General features: G+C 44.7%; 1 protein-coding gene across 1 annotated transcript in view; it reads left to right on the plus strand.

Annotated features, from left to right (window-relative positions):
• The window catches only part of DBH (dopamine beta-hydroxylase), a 451,213-nt gene that overhangs the window by 108,413 nt on the left and 319,352 nt on the right, over positions 1–23,448 (plus strand). The window contains exon 5 of the mRNA XM_085612530.1: positions 15,213–15,315. Within this exon, the coding sequence (XP_085468656.1) occupies positions 15,213–15,315 (103 nt within the window). The remainder of the gene's footprint in view (positions 1–15,212; positions 15,316–23,448) is intronic.

Here is a 23,448-nt window from a genome sequence, read left to right on the forward strand (position 1 = left end):
TCTCTCTGACAAAACTCTCTGAGTTGGGCCACAGTATAAGTTTCCAGGTCTTCCAACACAAACTCCATTTTGCCCACTCAGAATAGAAGACAGGTGTTTACAGAAGCTATGCAGGGGGGTACCTTTTGTAATACCTCCTCCCACCACCAGAGTAAATTTGGAAAAAACAAAACTCAGAATTAGGAAGTCCGCTTTGAGAAAACTCCCGGTGTAGGCCTATGGACTACCCACAGTTATTGTCTAGTGGACGCAAGCACAGCTCTATCCCACCGCTGAACACCAATTATGTTAGAAAACCCCGGGCAACCGGGGTTTAGCAGTCACCCGGGGGTTTCCCAACACACAAGGGGTAGCTTGGCTCGAGCGGTCGGGGGTCAGGCACCGTGTTAAGCGTACGTCACACCCTCACAATAACCATGCGTTCATCCGTTCCAAAAACGACTCTACACCGTAAAAATTTATGAAAATATATCTGTGTTTATCTTGTTTTCTCTTAGTTGCAGGTTAAATAAATATTAACACACTTACAGTACACAAAGCTTCTTCTGTAAAAAGGGTAGGTCAAATAAATAAGCTCAGATCATAAATAATCAATGAATAAATAGATGTGCATAAAATACATAGGCAAATAAATACTGGGAGGGAATAAATACTGTGAGACAATAAATACTGTGAGACAATAAATACTGTGAGACAATAAATAGGATAAATACAAAGAATACAATACTCTCAATAAATATAAGCCATCAGTACACTTTCAAATCAGGTCACATTTGTGAGGAGCTAAGGGTTGATTTGGCCCAATCACAGCTTGTGGTTATGTGGATGGCCTGAGGGTGTCTCACCTAGCTTGGATAAGGCTGAGGCTAAAACTGAGGTAGATCAAGGGTAATCTAGGAATCTGGCTCTCCCAAACTACACAACCCCTCACACAGGTCACTGTATCAGTCTCAGTCCACCCCTGGCACTCCCAGGCTGGTCCTAACACCTCTCTAGCCCCTAGGATGGTCTCTTAGGGCTCCACAGGGCCTTAGGCGCCCTCTATTCCACTTACTGCCCTCTTTATGAACTTCCGACTCCGCTGGAGTCGTGTCGACGCCGTGAGGCGGTTCCGGTTCGATGTCGCTAGCCGGCCTCGGCTCGATGTCAGTTCTTGTCGACGCCGTGAGGCGGTTCCGGATCGATGTCGGCGGACGGCCTCGGCTCGATGTCAGTTCCTGTCGACGCCGTGAGGTGATTCCGGATCGATGTCGGCGGGCGGCCTCGGCTCGATGTCGCTGGGCAGCCTCGATTCGATGTCGGTCTCCGGCGTCACAGGGACACGATCTCCCTACTTCCGGGTGTCTCCGGAGTGCGACCTCCACTCCCGACCTCCGGTGCTCTTCCCTTCAGGTTCCGGCGACTCCGGAGTGCGATCTCCACTCCCGACCTCCGGTGCTCCTTTCCTCAGGTTCGGGCGACTCCGGAGTGCGATCTCCACTCCCGACCTCCGGCACGATTCACCTCGGTCTCCGGCGACTCCGGAGGGCGGACTTCACTCCCCCGTCGACGCCGCACACTCGACCTCAGGTGACTTCCTCCTCGACCTCTGGTGTCTCCACGACCTCCGTCAGCACCCTCTCTCGACCTCTGGCGGCTCCGGGTACGACGTCTGCTTTCCAGTCAGCGCCGCTTCTTCACCTCCGGCCCCAGGTCTCTAGGCTTCTCGGCGCCGGACTCCAGGAAGATACCAATAGACAGGTCAGGAACTTGCTGTTCTTTACTTTCAAGGCCTGTTCCGGCTGTTCAGGTCCTTGAATTGGTTCTTCTTGACTTTATCCCACACAGGGCTCTAGGCTGGGCTCAGTCAGTAGGGACTAGCATCAAGGGTGGGTTTCTGAACCCCACTCCAGGCACAAGTTTCCACCCCTGCTGCCTCACTCCTTCCTCCTTCAGTGTTGTGCTGCTCTCCCTTCACCAGTCAGGTGCCAACTGCCAACTCCAACCGCCAACTCTGAGCTGGCTTCCCAACATTCTAAACCTGCCTCACACTGCCACAGGGTTCTAGAATGTTCTGGAAGGTACTAGTAGGTTCCAGTGATGTCACAGGTGACAATGGGTGGCCACCATTTTGTGTTTCAGGCCCTCAGACAGAAGTTCCAGGGGTAGGGAAAATGGCTCCCTGACCCTGCATCAACACTAAAAAGTCTGGTGGTTCCCAAAAAGGAAAAATACTAACAGGGTTTTGAGGCAAAAGTGGGACAAAATAAATAATGATGAGGAGGGACCACCCAAAGGGCTCACAGGTCTAACAACCTCCCATTGGATTAGATGGCTAAATCTGAAAATTAGCAGACGTAAAAAAGCAGCGTTAACCGTGGTAGGCGTTGCTTTTCTTTTGTCTCTAACAGGGTTAGCGTGAAGCTTGATAATAGGAGAAATGTCGCTTTGCTCTGGAACGCCCACTTTGCATCTCATTAGAGATAGGGCGATATTTTTATTTCCACTGCTTTGGCTTTTAAAGCCCTTGTTAATATGCCCCTCAGTTTGTTAAAATTATATTACCAACAAAATATTATTGCCCATCAGTTTTCCCAGTGGCTATTGCTTTGGAGCAAGTTGTGTGTGAATGATTCCAGAAGCAAAAGCTCCCACCCTACTCGTTTGTACCCCTGACCAGAGCCGTGCTTTACTGGGGATCCTGGAGGAGATTTTTTTAGTGTGTCCCAGCTAGCCCATCATTGCCTGAAACCCCCATACATTCAAACATCACTCTTCTCTCATGCCTCCACATCAACTGTGCAAATATGCCAGAATTTGGTGGAAAGTAGGTTATGCCATGCTGTGAGCCTGTGTTTGCCAATGCAGAGATGCCTTTCATTTCAGTATGAAAACATGGTTATTAAACATGCAACAAGTAATGGACTGAGATTCTATCAAATCATGTTTCTAGTTTATTTTTTTGTAATGTGACTGTGTCATTGAGCTATGAAAATCAAGCAGATGGAGAAGCACATTCAGTGATTGGTTTAGAAGCTGCTCCAGGAAAGTCATAAAAACTGTCACCATCCCCATTCATAATTCTATTCTATAATTATTATAATTAATTTTAATCACTTGCTTGTAGGCTTCTTTATTTTCCTTTTATTGCAGTTTGAAGTTCTAAAAACACATGCCGGCCAGGTTCCATTTTGGATACAGTGCCAATTTTAGTAATCCTGTCTGCACTTTAGTTCACAGTCAGTATTTTTGTCATCTTTCACAGAACTTGTGAAAGTGGTATTTATGTCTAAACATCCTTTAGCCTGAATTATTACACTGACATTTGCCACAAGTTTACAGGGGTGATGAATTTTGCATCCCAGTGGTTTAGTCTGGTTAGATCTAGTGTCTTAAAATCTCCATTTGATTCTGAAACAGAAGATAAGAATCAGTGATCAATACCCTATAAAAAACAGGAATTAACCATTGATTCAGAGAGAAACTTCACCCAGATGAAGATCATGATCGACGTGGCAACAGATTCCACCCTAACCAAAGAAGACAACGCTCCTCCGAGCATTTTGCCTTCAGTGGCTGGTACCAAGATTCTGTTCTCACACAGTCATAATCTTGTTGCCCTTGTGCTCGAAATAGCGAGGAAACAATTCCAAACAGACAACAAACCTTGTTATCCCAGGTATTCGCACCACCTATGAAACTTGAGAATTAGGCAAATTATTGCTTCATTCTTGTAGAGCTAGCATAGCGCTCAGAGATAGCACAGTGAGGGTGTTCGGGCTACAAACGGTGATAGTGATGTTACAGTTTGTCCCTATTGTTTTCACTCTTCATGAAACACACAGCTGTTTCAAATTTTTATCTTCTGTGAAGTTACAATGCAATATTGTGTGCACCAGATTCAGGAATTTTAAAATAACTATTTTAAAATAAATGTCAAAATGCATATCTCATTTCTAGTGATCCTTGAGTGCGCAACTCTCTAATGAAAGATCATTTGGATTACCACCCTGTCCCTGAATCTTTTATGGGACTGTTAATAACCAAGAAAACACTACCCTCGCTGCAATGCTTAGTGGGTTGTGTGGGGCTATAGTTCAAAAGTTATTTGTTCCTCATCGAGGTGTGCTGAACTAAGTCCTTGCACGCAAGAGTTAGAAATCCTGCCTTTTCAGACCTAGGGTTTCTAGGTATCCCATGAGCAAATTATCAATATGCAAAAACGCATTAAAGAGTTTAACTTGGAATTAGACTGTCCCAGGCCCGCCATATTCTAGGAAAGAAGTTTACCCAAGGGGCAGCATTGGAAGTTTTATGTGTCTTTTTGAAGCACTCAGTGCACCTGCTACCCAACTCCAGGGAACTAACTCTTCTCCTTTCCCAGATTCCCTGGCCCACTGGCCCTCATATCCCACAATGTTTGTCACTCTCCTCTCCATGGGCCTCATGTAGGAAGCCAAATACCGGTCGGTAACGGCCGATTTTCGGTAATTATACCGTTACCGACCGGTATTTTGGCTTTTGAGATGTAGGGGGAGAATTTCATGATTCGGTATTTACCGAATCGGTAAAATTACCGAATCGGTAATATTACAGATTCGGTAAATTTACCGATTCGGTAAATACCGAATCATGAAATGAGATGTAGGGGGAGTGTGTGGTGGGTGTGGGGATTCGTTATTTACCACCAACTAAAGGTTGGTGGTAAATGACGAATAGGTGAAAAAAAGCATTTTTGTGCACGTTTAAGTGTGCAATGTGGCAGACATACATGCCCTTAGGGCATGTATGTGCGCCACATGTGCACACATGGCCGAATCAGGGGTGCAACAGGGTGTCAATGTGACACCCTGCCACCCTTGCATGTGCTCCCCCATTACCGAATCGGTATCGGTATGATTCGGTATTTATGAAGTGGTAAATGCCAGCCCACCTACATAAGGCCCCATATCTCTACCAATAGATATTGTGATATCTTTCAGATTTGCAGCCCCCCTTCTACTATATGAATCCTAAGTGGATTCCTGAGTGCTCAATATAAAACTATCAGACTTAGGATCTATGGTCACTTTAAATGGAAAAACATCAATAAATGTTTTTTGGAAATGATCCATGTTGCCCAGGATGAGCATTGCAACAATCCTAGAGCTGAATGTGACTTTAGAACTCGGAAGAGGAGCAAGGGGATTCAAATACACCCGGTCAATAGCTCCACTTGATATCAGACTCAGGGCCTCAATTTCAAGTACGAGCTGCAAAATAAAGCTTCTATTCAGTGGGCCAAATTCACAATCAAACAAGGAAACAAAATTCAAAGTATTGGAGATACGACCAAAACCAGTTCCTTCCACAGAATCATTATTATGTTTTCGCCTGGCCCCTTAATTAAGAAGCTTTGCTGATGGAAACAAAGGAGGAGCCTCCCCAGTAAGAGGCCTCGTGAACGTGAGAGCAATGTGTAGAGAAGATTCCCCACAAGGGAGGGCTGAAGAAGATCTTTTGGGACCCTCTCAGTCTCTTGGCAGACCCCACGACCTTCTTTTTCGGTGCACTCCAAATCAACATTCCCATATCCAACATCATCATTCAGTGTACCCTCATCTGTGCTGCCCCAATTACTATGGACAGTTACCCCCATATCCGAGAGTCCCTTCTCCTGCCGATGGCAGTTTAATATTGGCACTATTAGTAAAGGAGGGCGTGCTAATTATTTCTGGGGAATTGAGCTCCTGAACTAGATGTAAGTGGGCCTTCTTCTGCCCTTCTACATCTTGTGGCTGAATAATGGGAGCAGATTCTTCTAAAACATTAGAGAACCTACGTTTTTTAGACTTACATTTCATAATGTGCTGAGTTCTTTACCTTTTCCCCTTCTGGCGTTTTGCCCTAGTATGACCAGAAGGGGCCCCTTCACAGGAAAAATACCATCTCGGTGAGCCAATGGTAAATTAGCACTAGAACAATCATTTTGCAAAACTACAACACCAGAGGCACGGGGAGACCCTTTTTTAAATATCGGAAAAATAGGAAAAGGATTCTCAGTTCCAGTCACTTTTGCACTTTGGTCTACATAACATCATTCTTCAGATAAATGATTAAAAGAGTAGGAGCAGGGCATTTTAGCAGTCTCCTTAGTGGCCTCTGGATTACCGTTGGATTCCCCAGAAAGAGAGGCCCCAAGTCCAAGTCCACCAGGGTCACCCACCTCAATTTCAATTTCTCCCACCCCATTTTTCACCACTATGTTAGTCTGGGCGGCCTGAGATTTCATTTCAATACCCCTTTCTTCTTTCCTTGGATAGAGGCCGAAGGAGGTAAGGTGCCTCACCCCTATTAAAATTGGTGAAAACACATCCAGCACATGATCAGAATTGGTAACTGATCTATTCAACAAGGCCAAAATCAAGGATAAGATCCTCTCCACACATAATGAAATATCAGAATGGGCCCTTCCCCCAGCAGCCCCCTCCCCTTCCAAATTAAAGAACTGTACAACTACAAGTACTTGAGCCCTTGCAGACACAGATAAATCACAGTTCAAAGATTACATCAAGGCCATTAGGTTTAGTTCTCTATTCCATGTTAGAACCTTAGGTTACAGTTGAGGCAAGATGGTGGCTGCCTGAGTGTTGTGGGAAGCCGCTTCTCCTACTGCGGCAATATTTGTAAAAGAGTGAGAAAAAGCATGCTGTGATTCATTACTAACACGATCATAACTTACTAGGCTTTGGAACGGAAGGCTGATGAGGCTGCGGACGGAGGCTGGAGTTTTGACGGCGCGGGCATTAAGGATTTTTCTTTCGGCGGTTACGGCCGTGAAACGTGAGGTGTTCCGGAGGCCGAGAGAATCCCGCTGATACTTTGTATCCGCAAGTAGACCGCCTGTGCTCAACGCGGTAAACGGCGAGCGATACACTGTTGCCACTGCAAAGGGGCTGACAGGTTTTGGACTCTCTGACATATCGCAGAGAGCAAAACTGGTGGCGAAAGATCCCAGCGTGGCCGGAGGAGCTAAAGAGATATCCCTGAATCGGAGTGCTGCTACAGAGGGAAAAAGTCTGAATCCTAGCCTGGAACTGAATGGCACTCTACAGGCTGACCTGACCGAGGACGGCCGGTCCAAGGAGAAACACAATGAGAAGTGCACCGGGGAACAGCGGACAGAGATGGCTACTAGACCCAAACAGCAAACTGTACCCGGGATGTTTGCTGGACAGGGGTCCACAATTACCTCGGTGGAACAGAAAGCAAATAAAGGTAAAGGCAACCTTTTTTCATAAATAAACACTGACAGTTCCAGGAAATTAAGTGAGGCGGGAGGGGTGCTAGGTAATGTCTCTCTCAATGTAGGCGAGATCCCCCCAGAGACTGAAGAGCTGGATAGGTATGTGGCTGTTACTGGACCTGCCATTCTACCTGAGAATAATTCAGAAATTATTCAGCAAGGCATGGATGAGGAGACGCCAAGAGCTGAGAGTACTGCACATCAAGGAAATATTAATGTTTTTGCACAAGCCTCAAATGAACTCCCCCATACACCAGCATTTAAAGGGAAACATGAAACTATCACCCAGGTAGATGGCATATTTTTAGGGACTCTAGATTTATTCTTTGACAGACAAATCGGATTTGTCTAATATTAGCGGAAAGGACGGAACAGGAGATGATCTCACTGATGAGGACAGTGGCAGCCCTTCAGTGAAGCCTGACACACAAAACGCATCCCGATTCGCTCCAAAAAGGAGAGCACAAGTGAGTTAGTTAAAGACAGTGGCTTTACTTCGGATTACAGTCAAGCCAGTTAAAATGGGACTATTCTGCCTCCCAGTTTGGGACAGAAATTAAAGACGAGCTCAGAGCCCAAACAGAAGCTCCCGAAGTCACGACAGAAACTAGAAGTACTATGGGGCTCCATGTAATACATCCATCAATGGAACTAATATATTTAACGTTGAAGCAGATGCAGATGGAGGCCTGTCATGAACACAAGAGGGCCCATCTGGCACTGGAAGAACGCATTGTACAACTTGAGGCCAGTGCAGAAATTTCTGATCAATAAACCACGTCTAATTAAAGTAGAATGACTGATGTACTTTGGAAGCTGGAGGACTTTGAAAACAGACAGAGAGGGACCAATCTTCGACTACTTGGGATTGCAGAAAAGGCAGAGGGTGATGATATCCGTGGCTTCATACTGAAGCTACTCAAGGAGGCCTTTCCTGAACTGGCTCACTGGAACTGGGAGTCTGAGGTACAAAGGGTGCATCGTTTTCCTTTGATGCTTAAGAAGAGGCCAGGACAAGATGAAAAACCAAGAGCCATTCTTATATTTTTGGGTAATTTTCTCCTTCGACAGTCCATTTTTGAAAAATCCGAGCCCAATGCGAGGAGGGCGGCAGCGGGGCACTCCTTTTTCGCCCAGCCTGACTTTTGTCATGCTACGGTGGAGAGGAGATGGAGACTCCGTCTGCTAATTACGCCATTCCAGAAACTGGGATGTGAAGTCTTTTTAATGAATCAGGCTAGACTTAAGGTTACTTGTAAAGGCACAACTAGAGTATTCTTGTCAGAGATTCAAGCCCAGGAATTCCTGCAAGAACTCTCTAAGAAATAAGTTATGAGCAGAGAACTGAAAATGCTAACAAATAATCGGCTGATTTCTTTCTGTTTTTTTTTGTCTTTTTCTCCACACTTCTGGTTTTCGGTAGGAGGCGGCTAGGGGCACAACAACATGCAGTAGGCATCACAAGGGTCCTTGGACCTTTTTTGCCTTTTTGAATGGGATGGAGAGGGGGGGTGATGGAAGGAATCAAAGGGTTAAAGGGAGGGTTTTTGGCACTGGGACTAGCATTTGTTGTATGGGGTGGGTATTTCATAGATTGCACTCTTATCTGTTTTGGAATTATTGTATATTCATCAATGAGGAAGCTTAGAATTGCCTCCATTAATATCTGTGGGCTAAACGACCCCTTAAAGAGAAGGAGAATTAGTCTTGATGTTCAATTTTGAAGGCGGATATTTTATGTCTTTAAGAGACACATATTGAAGCATGCAGGAAGCGGGTTTTGGAGATGTGGGGATACCAGGTGATAGCTAGCACTACACAAGACACTAGGACAAGAGGGGTGGCGGTATTGGCAAGGAAGGGAATGGGTAGCTTTCCGCGCTTATCCGTAGACAAAATGGGTAGATGGGTAATTATGCAATGTTGTTTTGATAACAAGATGTTCACTCTCTGCTCAGTATATGGTTCACTGTTGGACGATCCAGCATTATTTGAATGGTTGAATATCGAGCTTGTTGGTTGGCCTCTTCCCCTGATTCTCTGCGGAGATATGAATATAAATATGAGTTGTCAAGTTTCTAGACACAAAGGAGCGTTGTATCAAGGTCGGAAACCCAAGGTTTTTAAGTCACTGTCGCAGCTTAGATCTTTGCATGGGTTAGTAGATGTATGGCAGAACAACAGGAGAATGATCTTGGCTTCACGTATTTTTCTGCACCACATCAAGTGCATACAAGATTAGACTATTTTTTCTGTCACAGGAGTTTTTTCAGGGTTGTAAGATAAGCAAATATCCCAAAGTTATGTCTGATCACAAACCTTTGGTGATAGAAATAGATATTAAACTAGAATCCTCACAGACTCGATGGACATTTAATAGGGCTCTACTAAGTGAAGAAGAGTACATACAGCACTTTGAGGAATGGATTCCTAGATTCATTGGAGAGAATTTAGCGAGTACTAATATAAGCATAGTATGAAATACATTAAAAGCAGGGGTTAGAGGAGAAACTTCTAAATACGGCTGGGAGGCACAAAGGAAGGATAAAATATTGCCACAAACCTTGTATGAGGATTTAGGTAAGTCAGAAGCCAAATTAATCAAGGTATTGTCTGAAGGGGGTAATTCAGAAACAGCCCAATCAGCTATTATTATTGCTATATCTGCCATTACTGAGATTTCTATTAAGAAATCGACTGGGAAGTATATGGCGTGGCGGAGCAGGGTTTATGAGAATAGTGAGAGGGTAGGCCACTTACTTGCTGTACGCACTAGGGAGAAAATAATACAAACTTGGATCAGTGAAATTAGAGATCCTAGCGTAGGTATGGTAAGTGAGCCAGAAGCCATTATTAATACATTTAAAAATTTTTAGCAAAGATTATATACTGAGGATATTCAAGATGGGGATCAAGAAATTGAGGATAATTTAAGGGGCACATTTTTGATCAGATATCTCCTGAACAGAAAGACAGCTTAGGTGCACCATTTACTATGGATGAACTAAAAGCAGCAATAGACTCGATTCCACTAGGTAAGGCTGTGGGAACCGATCTGATACCAGGGTAATTTTATAAAACATTTAGGAGACAGATTATGGCACTCATGCTGGAGCACAATTAGATTTGTTAGCACCCGATTCTTGGAAAAGTGCTAATATTATAGTCTTTCCCAAAAAGGGCAAACCCATAAAGGAACTGGGCTTGTATTGGCCAATCACGCTGGTTAATAGTGATGCAGTTTTTTTTCTAAAACCCTGGCAAATAGGCTAGCAGTAGTTATTAAGAAGTTAGTATCCCCTTTCCAACATGGGTTTGTCTCGGGTAGGGGCACGACGGAACACATCCGGCGAATAATTACGCTATTTGACTATACTAAGGTTTCAGGAGACCCTATGGCCGCCATATTACTGGATGCTGAAAAAGCATTTGATAGGGTCTCCTGGCCCTTTTTATGGGCAATTATGGGAAGGAAAGGTCTGGGCAAGGATTTTATTGGAGCTATCAGATGTATGTACCAAGAACCTGAGGCAAGAATAGCTATGATGGGATATGCATCTGATCCAATTAAAATAACTTGTTGTACACGGCAAGGGTGTCCCTGCTCCCCGCTAATATTTGCCCTCTATATCGATCCTTTAATTAGAAAAATTGCGGAGAATGACAGGATACAGGCCATCCATTCTATTGGAGGAGATACTAAGATCTTCGCATACGCGGATGTCCTTGCGATAATCACATCCAATCTATTAGAGGCTCTTAGAGAGGTAGAAAGGGAAGCTAAGGAGTTTGGTAAAATTTCAGGATATTATCTTAATGAGAGTAAGACGATGATTGTTAAAAACTCCAAAATAGACTTGGATGATATACGGGTAGTGGAAAATACTAGATACCTGGGGGGTTAAGATCTGTGCTAGTATCGATGAAATTGTGAAAATTTATTTGGAACCTCTGTTACTAAAGACTAAATCAGATTTTAATATAATGAATGACCTGCACCTCACACTCCTAGGGAGGTGTAATGTTATAAAAATGTTATTCCTGCCCTAAATCTTATATTTTTTTAGAGTTATTCCAGTGGAAATAAATAAGTTTTGGTTTTCTACTTTTAATCAAACTATCTAGAAATTTTTCTGGGCCGCTAAACGACCATGCAGAGCACTTAGATATATGACTTTACCCAGGGATCGGGGGGCTGGTCTGTTCCGAATCTTCAGGTTTATTATTGGGCAGTAGCTTTACAACAGATGGCAGTTTTGTTGGGAAAGGAGATAGAGGAAACATCTAATACCTCGATTTATAGGCTAGTATTAGGGGTGGAGGCCAATGGTTGTCTCATGCGTCATATAGACATTGCTTACTTTAAAAGAGTGAAATTTAAAATTTTATTGGGAGCTTTTAAGGTCTGGACGGCAGTTAGGAAGAAACTTGGAATAAGCAGCATACATGGATATTCCCCCTAGGCTGATAATGATCTACTGCCGAAGATTTTTCACGACGGATATATGAAAATATGGATGGATAAAGGTGTAAGGTATATTGGAGATGTTACGGAGGATGATAAAATACTGTCCTTCGATACAATAAAGAGGAAATTTGGGATAGGAAACAATCATTTCTTTAAATATTTACAAGTGAGGGATTATTTATCCAAGAAGGCAATTAGCTGTCATAAAGTTCCCTTACGAGAAGCAGTATTACGGGCTCCATCACCAATATCCAAATTTTGTACAATTACTGAACAATATAGTGGGGGATAATCTTTTGAAGCACACTAGTCGTTGGCAGAATTTACTGCAAGCGGGGGTAGGGGAATGTGAGGATTCTTTGTTGTTAAGCCAGACTGCTTCTTTTTCGGCAAACTTACAAGTGCAATGTTTTAAAACCTGGCTTAATTTGTACATTACCCCAGCACGGATTTCTAAATGGGGAGGCTGTACTGGTATATACTGTTCTCGCTGCGGTTGTCTTGCCGCTGATGGTGTACATATGTTCGCGACTTGCTCCCGGCTAATAGCTTTGATTGCTGAGGTGGGTAACTATATTAAGCTTATGTTGGGGTTGGAGGTGGATTTCACGCCGCAAGTAATTGTGTTGGGGGTAAGCAATCAAGCAATGACCGAACCGAACCGTGCTCTGCTTTCTACAGCTATGGATGTGTTCAGGCTATGCCTGGCTAGTGCTTGGTTAGATAGAGAACCTCCTTCCGTACACTGCTGGCTTGGGAAATTTCTAGCCACTTATCGCTGGGAAACAGCGGTCTGTAAACGAAGGGGTTTAAAAGTCAAGAGAAGAGGGTGTGAAATATGGGCACCAGTTACTAATTGGATTAATGAGGTTTGAGTTGATTTGAGTGATTTGATTTATTGAGATAAGCTCCATTAAGTTGTAATGAGTTAATAAAGAGAAATTAAAATGAGATTCTACCACATATCATACACCAAAGTTTAGGGCACATTAGGGTTTAATCTGAAATCGAATTTCCTTTGGTTCCGTAGGGAGGAGGGAGGGGGGGTAGGAAAAGGGGGTGGGGGAGGTCTTAGTTTAGAGGGAGGGGTGGGTGTAAAAACAAACACCTGGCATCTTGTACATATGTGTTGAAATGTATATTCAAGTGTATCTACTGCTAATACAATGTATGTGTTGGATGTCTAAATAAAGATTTATAAAAAAAAAGACTATTAGAGAAACTCTCGAAGATGGAGTACTACTATACAAAGCAGGTAATGATGAACGGCTAGGGAGACAATCCAAAGGTGGGCTCAAGATCAAGTCCAAGGCAATAGGTGGTTTTACGTTGGCCTCCCTGATTCGATTCTCCTCTGTAACAGCAGCAATGTGTGGCAGGGATCATTTCTCCAGTATGCCAGGGTCCCCATTACACAGTCCTTCATGAGTCACTCTGGAGGTCTCCTTAGGTAGCACAATGTCTGGCACAAAGACAGCATCTTGGCCAACAGATGAAACCATGGGACACTTGGAACCAGACTTAGACTCAAACTTGATGCCAACCATATTCATCGTAGGAACAACCTCTACGTCCATTTCTTCCACTTCTTCGACTAGAAATTGTGATTTATTGGACTGACTTAGGGGAACAGCCATGGCTGGGCTGTAGTCAAATCGACTGGCCTGAATAGAGGGATGCCCTGGGACAAGGCTGTAACTCAACTTACATCGCCTTCTTTATATATGCCTGAAGCCATTTCCAGTTCCTTATTTCCTGCCCGCTTCCCCTCTTTGAGAATAAGGATAGCATGGAAGGGTGAGATTTCAGGGGAGATTAATGAGACTGTGGCTTCTTTTGCTGATTAGTTTTTTTAGTTTAAAAAAATTGGAAGAACTAAGGGAAGTAGTAGTTGAACCATAAGTCGAAATTAAGCAGCCAGGACGCAAACACCTTGATGGCATCTTTAAAAAAATTACCGGCCTCAGATGCTTCGGGTGCCCCAGACGCATGCTTGTCCACTCCTTTCCTTTCTCCTGCAACTCCACAACCGAACGTCAACTCCTTTCTAGTTATCCAGTTATCCTGGCACAGCCCAATGTGCCCAAATATGCCCAATATGCCTTAAGTTGTGACCAAATAGTAGAAGTTTAATTTCTCCTACAAAGTGTGCCAAAATGCCGCTGCCTCCACTGCAAAGAAGCACAGCAAGGGGCTGTTCCACAGACCTGAGCTTGTTACCCAGAAAAATAACAATTAGCAAGCAGTGTAAGCATGCAAGCAACATCAGGCAACAATAAAATGTATACTTTTTTTATTTAGTCAAATGGCCAACGGCAGGCAAATTGGAGGGCAAAAAACAAATGGGCAATTGAGTGTGTGTTCAGGGAGCAGGCTCCCCTCCTTAAGGCACAAGCTGCACTGGTCTAATGCCAGCCGCCTTTGCACCACTGAGGGGGCCTGCGGCCTGGGCCTCAACCTGCACACTGCCTCTGGCGACCTCGAACAGTGGAGTCACGAAGCTGGACTAACTTCAACTCTGCTCAATGCAGGAAAATTACTGGCTGTCTACCTCTGCCTCCTACCATAGAGTGAGGGCAAAGAGGGCAGCAGGCCAACCGATATGAGGAGTAATAGGGCTGGGACAGGCCGGACCGGCCCAAGCGGGTAGCCGGGTGGAGCGGGATGAGATGACATGGAGCTCTCCTATCGCTCCCGGTGAAATCTGGCTCTGAGCAGAGCAAACCATAGCTACGGTCACAGACTGCTGCTGAGCCCCTCCCCGTCAAAGCTGAAAAGTCACCATGGGGGCCACGGTTTATACACGGAAATCCACTTAGAGCCCTCAAAGCCACTCCCGCCTTGCTCCTCTGACTACCTCCAACCTTGCACTGAACGCCTGGCGTCTGATGTCACAGCCTTTGGAGGAAGCACTGTTACTTTCAAACTATGGGGCTGAATATTTGATGGGACTGTTAATAACCTGGAAAACACCACCCTCGCACTAATGCTTGGTGGGTTGTGTGTGGCTGTTATTCAAATAGTATTTGTTCCTGATCGAGGTGCATTGAACTAAGTCCTTGCACTCATGAGTTAGAAATCCTGCCTTCTCCGACCTAAGGTAAAACTAACGATTCGCAACAGACAGTAAATGTTAATCCCATTGAACACATCTGACATTCCCACACTCTGCTCATAATTTTGTGATCATTGTCTCACACACAAAAGAAATATAGACCTGCTCCGGCTTAAATATAGGATCCCAGAAAAAAGATGCAGGAAGTCTCTTCTAACAGCTCAATCAGGAATCAATTTCATGGTGTAGAAAATGACTTTGAATAGATGTGTTTGTACCAGGGATCTGACACACTGTTTAGTTGGAGTGTCTAATTAAAGAGTTTGTTTAGGAACATTTTAAGCTATTCTGTTCTTTTCATGCATTGATGCTCCTTGCACTTAGACAAGGAACTCAAGTTTCATATGAGGTCTTTGCTATTTCAGCCATTCTATTACCCGGAAGAAGCTGGACTTGTCTTTGGAGGACCTGGCTCTTCTAAATACTTACGGCTTGAGGTTCACTACCACAACCCGCTGGAGTTAAAAGGTAAGATACAGAGGATGTGCATATGATTCCACAGGTACCTTTTGCTTGCTTTCAAACATTTCACCTTACTAGCCTTTCATACGCATGCTCTTCCCAGTTCCTGGTCTTTTGCCTCCTACTTTAATAGTTCACTTCCAGACTCAGAGTCTTGCAGATGCTTCACACAGTTTGTCACACACAATATCTATTCTAAATTTTCAGGCAAAGGCTTTCAGGCTACCAAGAGATGAGATTCTATTTTTTCATTGCATAAAATGTACAATCCAGCTGAGTGGACAGTCATTTTTAACACCAGGAAGTAAGTGGAGTCAAATTTAATAAAAAGGGGATCACGCTCTGCGTATGTAGAGGGTAAAATGAGTCAATTGTCTATTTTACAACCGACTTGCTGTCCCACAGCACTGCAAGACTGAGGAAGGCTGTGTGGAGGGGTCTCTGGTGGAGGTCAGGTCCCTTGAATGTTCTCACTCCTCAGTGGGTCCCTGGGGACACCTGCACTACGCCCTTCCCTGAAAGCCTCCAAGCCACAAATCAGTATAACATAGGTCCCCCTCCCACCTCTGGATGTGCTATACCGATAGTGGAGGGTTTCAATCTTAGTAACCATTCGACAAGTACATATTGTCCAATATTAACATTTGTACAATGCTTTCTACAGTATTTTCTGTTGTAATTGATCTATCAGCGCTGTAAAAACTTTACTTTACTGGTATTCTTTTTATTGACCTCAGGAAAGATGTGAAACCACCGAGGGATGCACGTTTTGATCTGCATGCCATTTAAAGATGTGAGCAGTGAGCGCTTAACTCACTGAGTCAATTTGCCTGCAGTTTGGGGGATTTTAGCCCCACACTCACCCAATGGATTGAATCCATCCAGTTCCATATTAACACCCAGCCCTTCATCAACGCCCACATGAGCAAAGGTTCATTAATGGCCATGTATGTTTTGGATTTACTTTCCAAGAACAAACGTTTCCTTTCCACATTCATGTTCTATTCCACCTATCAGGTCCTTGTCCTTTTCGAAATTTACCAAAGCAATGCACTTTCTTAAAAAAATGCCGGGCCACCCTAACACCAATAAAAACCATCTTCTTTGAAGCAAAAATGTAATCACACGCAGGGGCGGCTCCTCCGTTGGAGCGGGGGAGCTTCGCCCCACTTAAATGACCCCCAAAGCCCAAGAGATGGAAAATAAAATGGATAGTCATTTCGTGCCCGATTCACAGAACTAACTTAAGACAAAATCCTAAACTTACTACCATTTTGGTATTCACAGAAGGCACTTACTCATTTTGGTATTCACAGAAGGCACTTACTCTTTACGGTATTCACAGAAGTTATGAGTCCTCACTTTAGGACTCCTAAATGCCTTCTGTGAATACCGAAAGTCTTAAAGTTAGGATTATTCTCAGTTTAGGAGTCCTAACTTTACTACACCTAAACTGAGAAAAATCGTAACTTTAAGACTTTCGGTATTCACAGAAGGCATTTAGGAGTCCTAAAGTTAGGAGTCCTAACTTTACTACTCCTAAACTGAGAAAAATCCTAACTTTAAGACTTTCGGTATTCACAGAAGGCATTTAGGAGTCCTAAAGTTAGGAGTCCTAACTTCTGTGAATACCGAAATGAGTAAGTGCCTTCTGTGAATACCAAAATGGTAGTAAGATTAGGATTTTGTCTTAAGTTAGTTCTGTGAATCGGGCCCTTCCATTTTATTTTTCATTCCCTGTACCCAACAAAAGTCAGGACGGGGCTGGTGCTGAGTGACAGCAGCACGGAGGTGGTTGAGCTGTTAAATGCACTGTTTAAAGTGCGCATGTCTTTTTCGCCAGCTGTCTTGCGATGGCCAGCCACACATGCACACTTTAAACCTCTCAACAGCTGTCTTAAAACAGCTCAGTTTAGAGTAAGTGCAGGCCTCCAGAGCGCTGTGGATGGCCGAATGAGGCAGCTCCCTCCAATCACGGTGCTGCTCTCCTGGTACAGGATTGGTCAAGGGAGTTTCCTGGTGGCTGGGCTGCAAAGGAAGAAAGAAGAGCAAGGAAGGTCCTGTGCATCTCAGGTAAGTGTCTAGTTATTTATTTTTTTCCGCTTGCTCACGCTAACACCCCAACCCCACCCCCCCTTTCCCGGTAGATGCCAGCCACCACTGATCACATGCCAAAATGGAATTCAAGCACACCATTCCAGTCCAATGCCAACCACACTGGCTGCCCACTGAACTTCACTTTAAAATATATACCATAATCTGCAAGGCAGTAAGCGCCATGAATTCAGACCACCCTTCAAGAACATAGTCCATCTAAAGCCGCTTTCCGATCGCTTGCAGAGACTCATGTAAAACCTGACAACCCAGAAAACAAAGACAGACCCTGGAGATAAACCTTCTCACACGTCAAGGTCATGAAACTATTTCTGTCCCCAAGCTAATGATATCCCATCCATCGACACATTAGGAATGAATTTAAGACTATTCTAGCAATTTTACTCCAACCCTTCTTGGCACATACTGAGTTTTATTGGTGCTAGGATTGCTGGGTGCAGTTCTAGCATTAATATCCCAGCTGGCAACGGGCCTGGTGATTTAGTGCCTACCTAGTTTGCCAGGGAGGGTGGTGCCCATATAGTTAATATTGACTCCTCCTGCTCCCCTCCTCTCTCCCTGCTGTCACGTTCATTAGCCTCGGGAAGTTATCCCCACACAGTCCATCATGGGTGCTTCGAGAGTGGCAACAGTAGCAGCTTTTCTCTGACGTGTGTAACTCTGTATTAGTTTACAACCCCATGTGAATGTTAAAATGTATATTTTTGCATTCGTTGTCACCTCCCACCACTTGCTATGTTGTATTGAATATATTTGCATTTGTTATCCACAGAAGCTTTGGCATTCAGAAGCACAATATACGACAATTAAATTAATTTGTTTGGAAAGAGCTTATAAACAAGTTAATCTATTATAGTTTATACAGCATATGCTGACATGCTGTCACAGCGTTTTAAAAGTTGGCTGAGTATTGATTCAGCTTCAAACAATTTTAAATGTCAGATGATAGAATTAACCATCTGGGGGGGGGGGGGGGGAGGGGGCAGGGCCTCATTTTTTATATCTCAGAAGTGTAGAGAACTGAGTTGGCCATTCAAGCCTCTGGACCCATGGCCTCCAGGACACACAGAGTACTGCAGCAAGGGCTTAACCCATTGAGCAGTCCTATTCTACAACGCACACGTTTGCAACCATAGGCTCTTTCTTTTGTGACACAAAAGCTGTGGTCCTGCGAGTATTGCATGAAGCATGGCTACCAGTGCAGACTGGGGCTGACATGCCATGTACCTCACACACCCAGGCCCATGAGGCCTCTTTACCTGCTGCAGCTGCCAGCCTTGCCCATAACCTGGTGCCTCGGGAGCAAATAGCAACCGTAGAGAGGCAAAGAGTGTACCAAAGCATGACATTTCTGATGCCATCTGGGGTTGCTGAATGGACGTCCATGAAAGATCAGCAGATGAAGCGCCCCTTAGTAATTTTTGGTGCTAAGCAACCAAGATCTGCCTCCTTCGACAGGAGCTTCATGAAGGGATGTGGGGACAGTGGTCTGCACGCGACTCCTTGCTGAGCATCTGACGCGTCATGTGATGATGGGCTCCCACTCTTCTCCCATTGCTTGCACCATCCTCAAGAGCATTGGGGCGTATGTACAAGGTGTTCATGCAGCGCAGTGCAGCAAGTAAAGTTGCTGCCCTTCGTTTCGTAAATAGAAGAGAGCAGAAGTGTGCCATATCTTCAAAGAAATAGTGCAGTACTGCTCTCTCCATGCGCTGGCGCACTTGTGCCTGCCTAGCACCAACACAGGCACCATTGCACTATAGTGCAAGGGTGTCTGCATTAAGGTCAGGGTAGTTTTTGTGAAGGAAGGATAACCTTCCTACCCAAAAAACAGCCTGACCCTAATGCAGACACCCTTGCACTATAGTGCAACGGTGCCTGTGTTGGTGCTAGGCAGGCACCGTTGCACTATAGTGGATAGCCTTGCTGCACAAAAACTAGCCTAGGACGTTATTTCCTTTCTGCATGTGTGTTCCAGAATACAGCACACATGCAAAGAGGAATAACAAGGAGAAATATAGCTATATCTCCTCATGATGCCAGTCTCAGGCAGGCACTTCATTTTGGCACACACCGGGGCAGATTTACAATAACTGGCGCATCCCTGCATATCAGCAGGGATGCGCCTGTTATTGTGTGTCACGGCTCTGCCACCATGGATGCGCAGCATTTACAATGCGGCGCACCATGGGGCAAAAATGGACTGATGCGTGACGGGTCAACTGCAGTAAAGGTGGCGCATTGCTGGAGTTGCGTCGCAAGTGCGACGCAGCTCCAGCAAGGCTCGGGGGTGCCCTATCTTTAAAATGCTGCGTCAATCCTTACACCTGCTTCAAGCAGGCGCAGGGTTTTGACGCAGCATGGCCTTAAAAGTGGCTGAGTGAAATCTTGTAGATTTCACTCAGCCACTTTTAGGAGGCGTTCCTGTGCCGGAAGGCCCCCCCTGCGCCGGAACGCCTACATGTGGCGCAGGGCTTTACAACGTGACACATCTCCCAGATGCGTCACATTGTAAGTACCCCGCACCATGGCGCTGATTTTGCGCCGCCGCTGCGTCACAACAGTGACGGAGCGGCAGCGTAAAAGAGGCGCAAGGGGCTTGTAAATCTGCCCCACCTTGTCTACAATGCTTTGTAGCTATGGGTTTGCATGAAAATCCTTGTTTGAATGCATGGGAACTCTTATGCACCACCCATGGAATGCCTCCCTGATGCAAGGTAACACCCATGCAACGCAATGAGCGTTACACGTTTTTACAAAGCAATGCGTATTGAAATGTGTTGCTTTGTAAATACCTACATGGATTTTGCATTGGTTCTGAATTAACAAAGTAACACAATCCCCAACGCAAAATCTTTCTAAATCTGGGCCTTCATTTGCCAGTGTTCCTTTCCCTTACATTTCTCCTTCATTTTCTTCTTGTGTTTCATTTTCTTCATCTGCACTTTGGGTTTTATTTCTATGGCCCTCTTTATGAGTTGGTGTTAAAATTCCAAAGTGTGTAATACCCTCTGTACCTGCACAAATCAGAATAATGAGTCGGTCAGGTCAATCCTGCTAATATTTATCAGGGGAAAATATCCCGTAAATAGCGGACATGCCTGTTGGGTTTGACACAGAAAGCACCAAAATGGGCTTGATAATATGCCGCAGAAAATTCCAATAGAAGCCCATGTTGACATGAGAACATGGGCTTCTATGGGAATTCTCAAGGGCATATTATCAAGCCCATTATCGCCACTTTAGCGGCAGTTTTCTGCCGCTAAAGCGGCGATAATTTTAACGCCGTTTCTTGATAATATGACCCATAGTTTTTTATGATCACCGGATGCAACGGTGGACTTCTGGAAGCGCACCTCCACACAATTCCTTAAAATTCAAAAATGGTGCACTTCATCACAGGTATCAGCCATTGCATGATACCACTGCCAAGCAGAAATAGGTACAGACACAACACAGAATGGTACACCGAAAAGTCCACAGCTCTTTTTGATGTTATTTATCTCCTTTATTGAAATGTTGTTGTCTTTTCATAAAAACAGCCATGGTTACAGCCAACACGTTTCATTCAACAAACTGATCATTATCAGGGCCGCAAGTAATATATAAAAAAAACATATAAGACACACACCATACACTGAAAGACACCATATTGATGCACAAATACTACAACTCTATATATAAAGACAAAACATTAAAGCAGTCATGAGCATCACACTGGTCTACTAATAAAAATGCTACATGAAATATACGCACATGTAAGCCATATGGGAAAAGGGAGCCCCATATGACAACATACTATAAACAAGCATTGGCAAAGCCAATATGTCTCGCCAATGGTTTGTAGCCATGCTGCACAGCGTCCACAATGCTGTGCAGCATAGCTAAAGTAAAATGTAAAAAAACGTTATGTGGCTGCCAGCCTCATTGTGTAGGCACCATGCATGTTCATTGACAAAATGACATGGACACTTTCTGTTTTTAGATACTGATCCAAGTAAGATCGGTAATCAAAAATAAAACGTGCAAAAGCGTTTTTTAATACTTCTTAAAGCAATCAGGGAAATAGAAACAACAGGGAGAGCAAGGGGTGAAGCAACATGGGGAGGGCAGCGGAACACAGCAGCAACACGGGGAAAGGCAGAGGGACACCAAAGCAACAGGAGGATGGCACAGACGTAAAAGCAAGATGGGGAGGGCGGGGCACACAGAATCAACAAGGGGAGGGCGAGGTACACACAAAAGCAACAGTGGGAGGGCAGGGGGGGGCACTGAAGCAACATGGTGAAGGGCTGGGTTCACGGAGGCCACAAGGGTAAAGAGGGAGGTGCGGTTACAACATACAAAAGCACACATTACGCGCAACATAGAGGGAGTTCAGGGAGAAGCTGTGAGGACAGACTACAGCATGAGAAGGGGGAAGAGGTACATGAGGGGAATGTCCCGAAAACACCTGAACTCTCTGTGAGTGTTTACACAAAAAGAACAAGCCAGTAGAAGCTTGTATGGGTCATAAGAGAGTGAGCAAGCTGCGAAGGTCAGGTATGCATCACATCTCCCCGTGCGTGGAGCATAGGAAGGCGTCCTGTGGCACCGTGATCTCCGGGGAAACTGATGCGAAAGCCATGGCGCCTCTGAGCCATGTTTGGAGCAAAGATGTAAGGCAGCAGCAGTAAGTGGCCGGTTCGACATTCCTGAGCCAGCGCTGTAAACGGAAACTGGTCTAGAGTATAGGGGCCGTATACCAGACCTCCCCGGATGCCATCAGCCCACCATCAGTGAGAGCATGGGACTATGTAGCAGTACTGTTCAGGGATGAGCCACAGAGCAACCAGACCCACTCGGCTCCGGAAGGTCTGCATCAGTAACTCTCGATTTTTCTCACCCTTGTCTACATCGGTGCCACGCCACGAGTAGCAGTCGATTCTTGGTCTTTCAACGTGTTATTGGAAGAGAGATGGATGGCTAAGCTAAGCGGAGGATTTATAAGCGGTTTTGATCACTAGCCCAGAGCTTCCTAGGAGAGCTCCTCTCGGTCTGCCATCTTAGATGATATGTGTTTATTTTATGGGCATAAAGAACAGCAGTCCTCCACATTACAGCACCTTGTCGAGAGGATTAGATTTTCTGCTTCAAGGGGGTGCAGGGCGGGTTCAAAACCCCTGCAACGCTGAAGAAGTAAAAAAAACAAATGGTAACCTGACCCATGAGGAATGCAGCCACCACCCTGTGCACCCCTGTTTGCTCCCGAGAGCAAAACGCAGTGGGAGTGCACATTACAAAAGAGGTGGGACTTGGACCCGCCTTTAGTCATTTGTGTGCTTTCATTATTGAAAGACACACGCAAAAGCCAATCCAATGTATGGGAGGAGTCAGACCCACACGGAGTAGACACAAGAAGCCTCGCAGAGCAGTGCATGCGCGCTGCTAGGCTCGACCTAAAAAGGATTTAATTGTATGTAATAAAATACCCAGCCAGACTTTCTCACTCTTTTCCTTCAATTCCCATCTTTCCTTTCTTAGCAGTTGTTGTATTCTTTCTGAGATGCGGCCCTCCGAGCAATGCCTCGATTTATTACATTCAGGTAAATAGAAATTACTGTAGCGGTATTACGATTAATGGCAGTTATTTCAGCATACTTAGCAGGGGGCTGGGAATGGTTGGTAAAAACAGGAGGTCATAATTTTCCTGATAGTCATTGTCTCAGCATTATTAATTTTGATAAGGATCATTTCCACATTTCTTGGCAGCCAGACAAATTTGCTAAAATGACCAAAAGGTGGGCAGTATTGTTATAGGAACTCTGGATGATCTGGAAATGTTAGTGATGCTGAGTGTAAAAAGCCCAGCAAATTGGCTATCGTACCTTTCTTCTACTACGCATGTACCTGTAAAAGCGAAATTACCCCCAAATTGGCTTCAGTGTCAGCATGGATGCTGTTCCAAGAGTAAGTCACATTCTTTAGTATAAGTTGGCACAAGTCTTTCTTTAGCAAATATTGGGGCTGCGGGGACAGAATTAA

This window comes from Triturus cristatus, chromosome 1_2 (assembly GCF_964204655.1).
Source record: "Triturus cristatus chromosome 1_2, aTriCri1.1, whole genome shotgun sequence".
NCBI classification, from domain to species: Eukaryota; Metazoa; Chordata; class Amphibia; order Caudata; family Salamandridae; genus Triturus; species Triturus cristatus.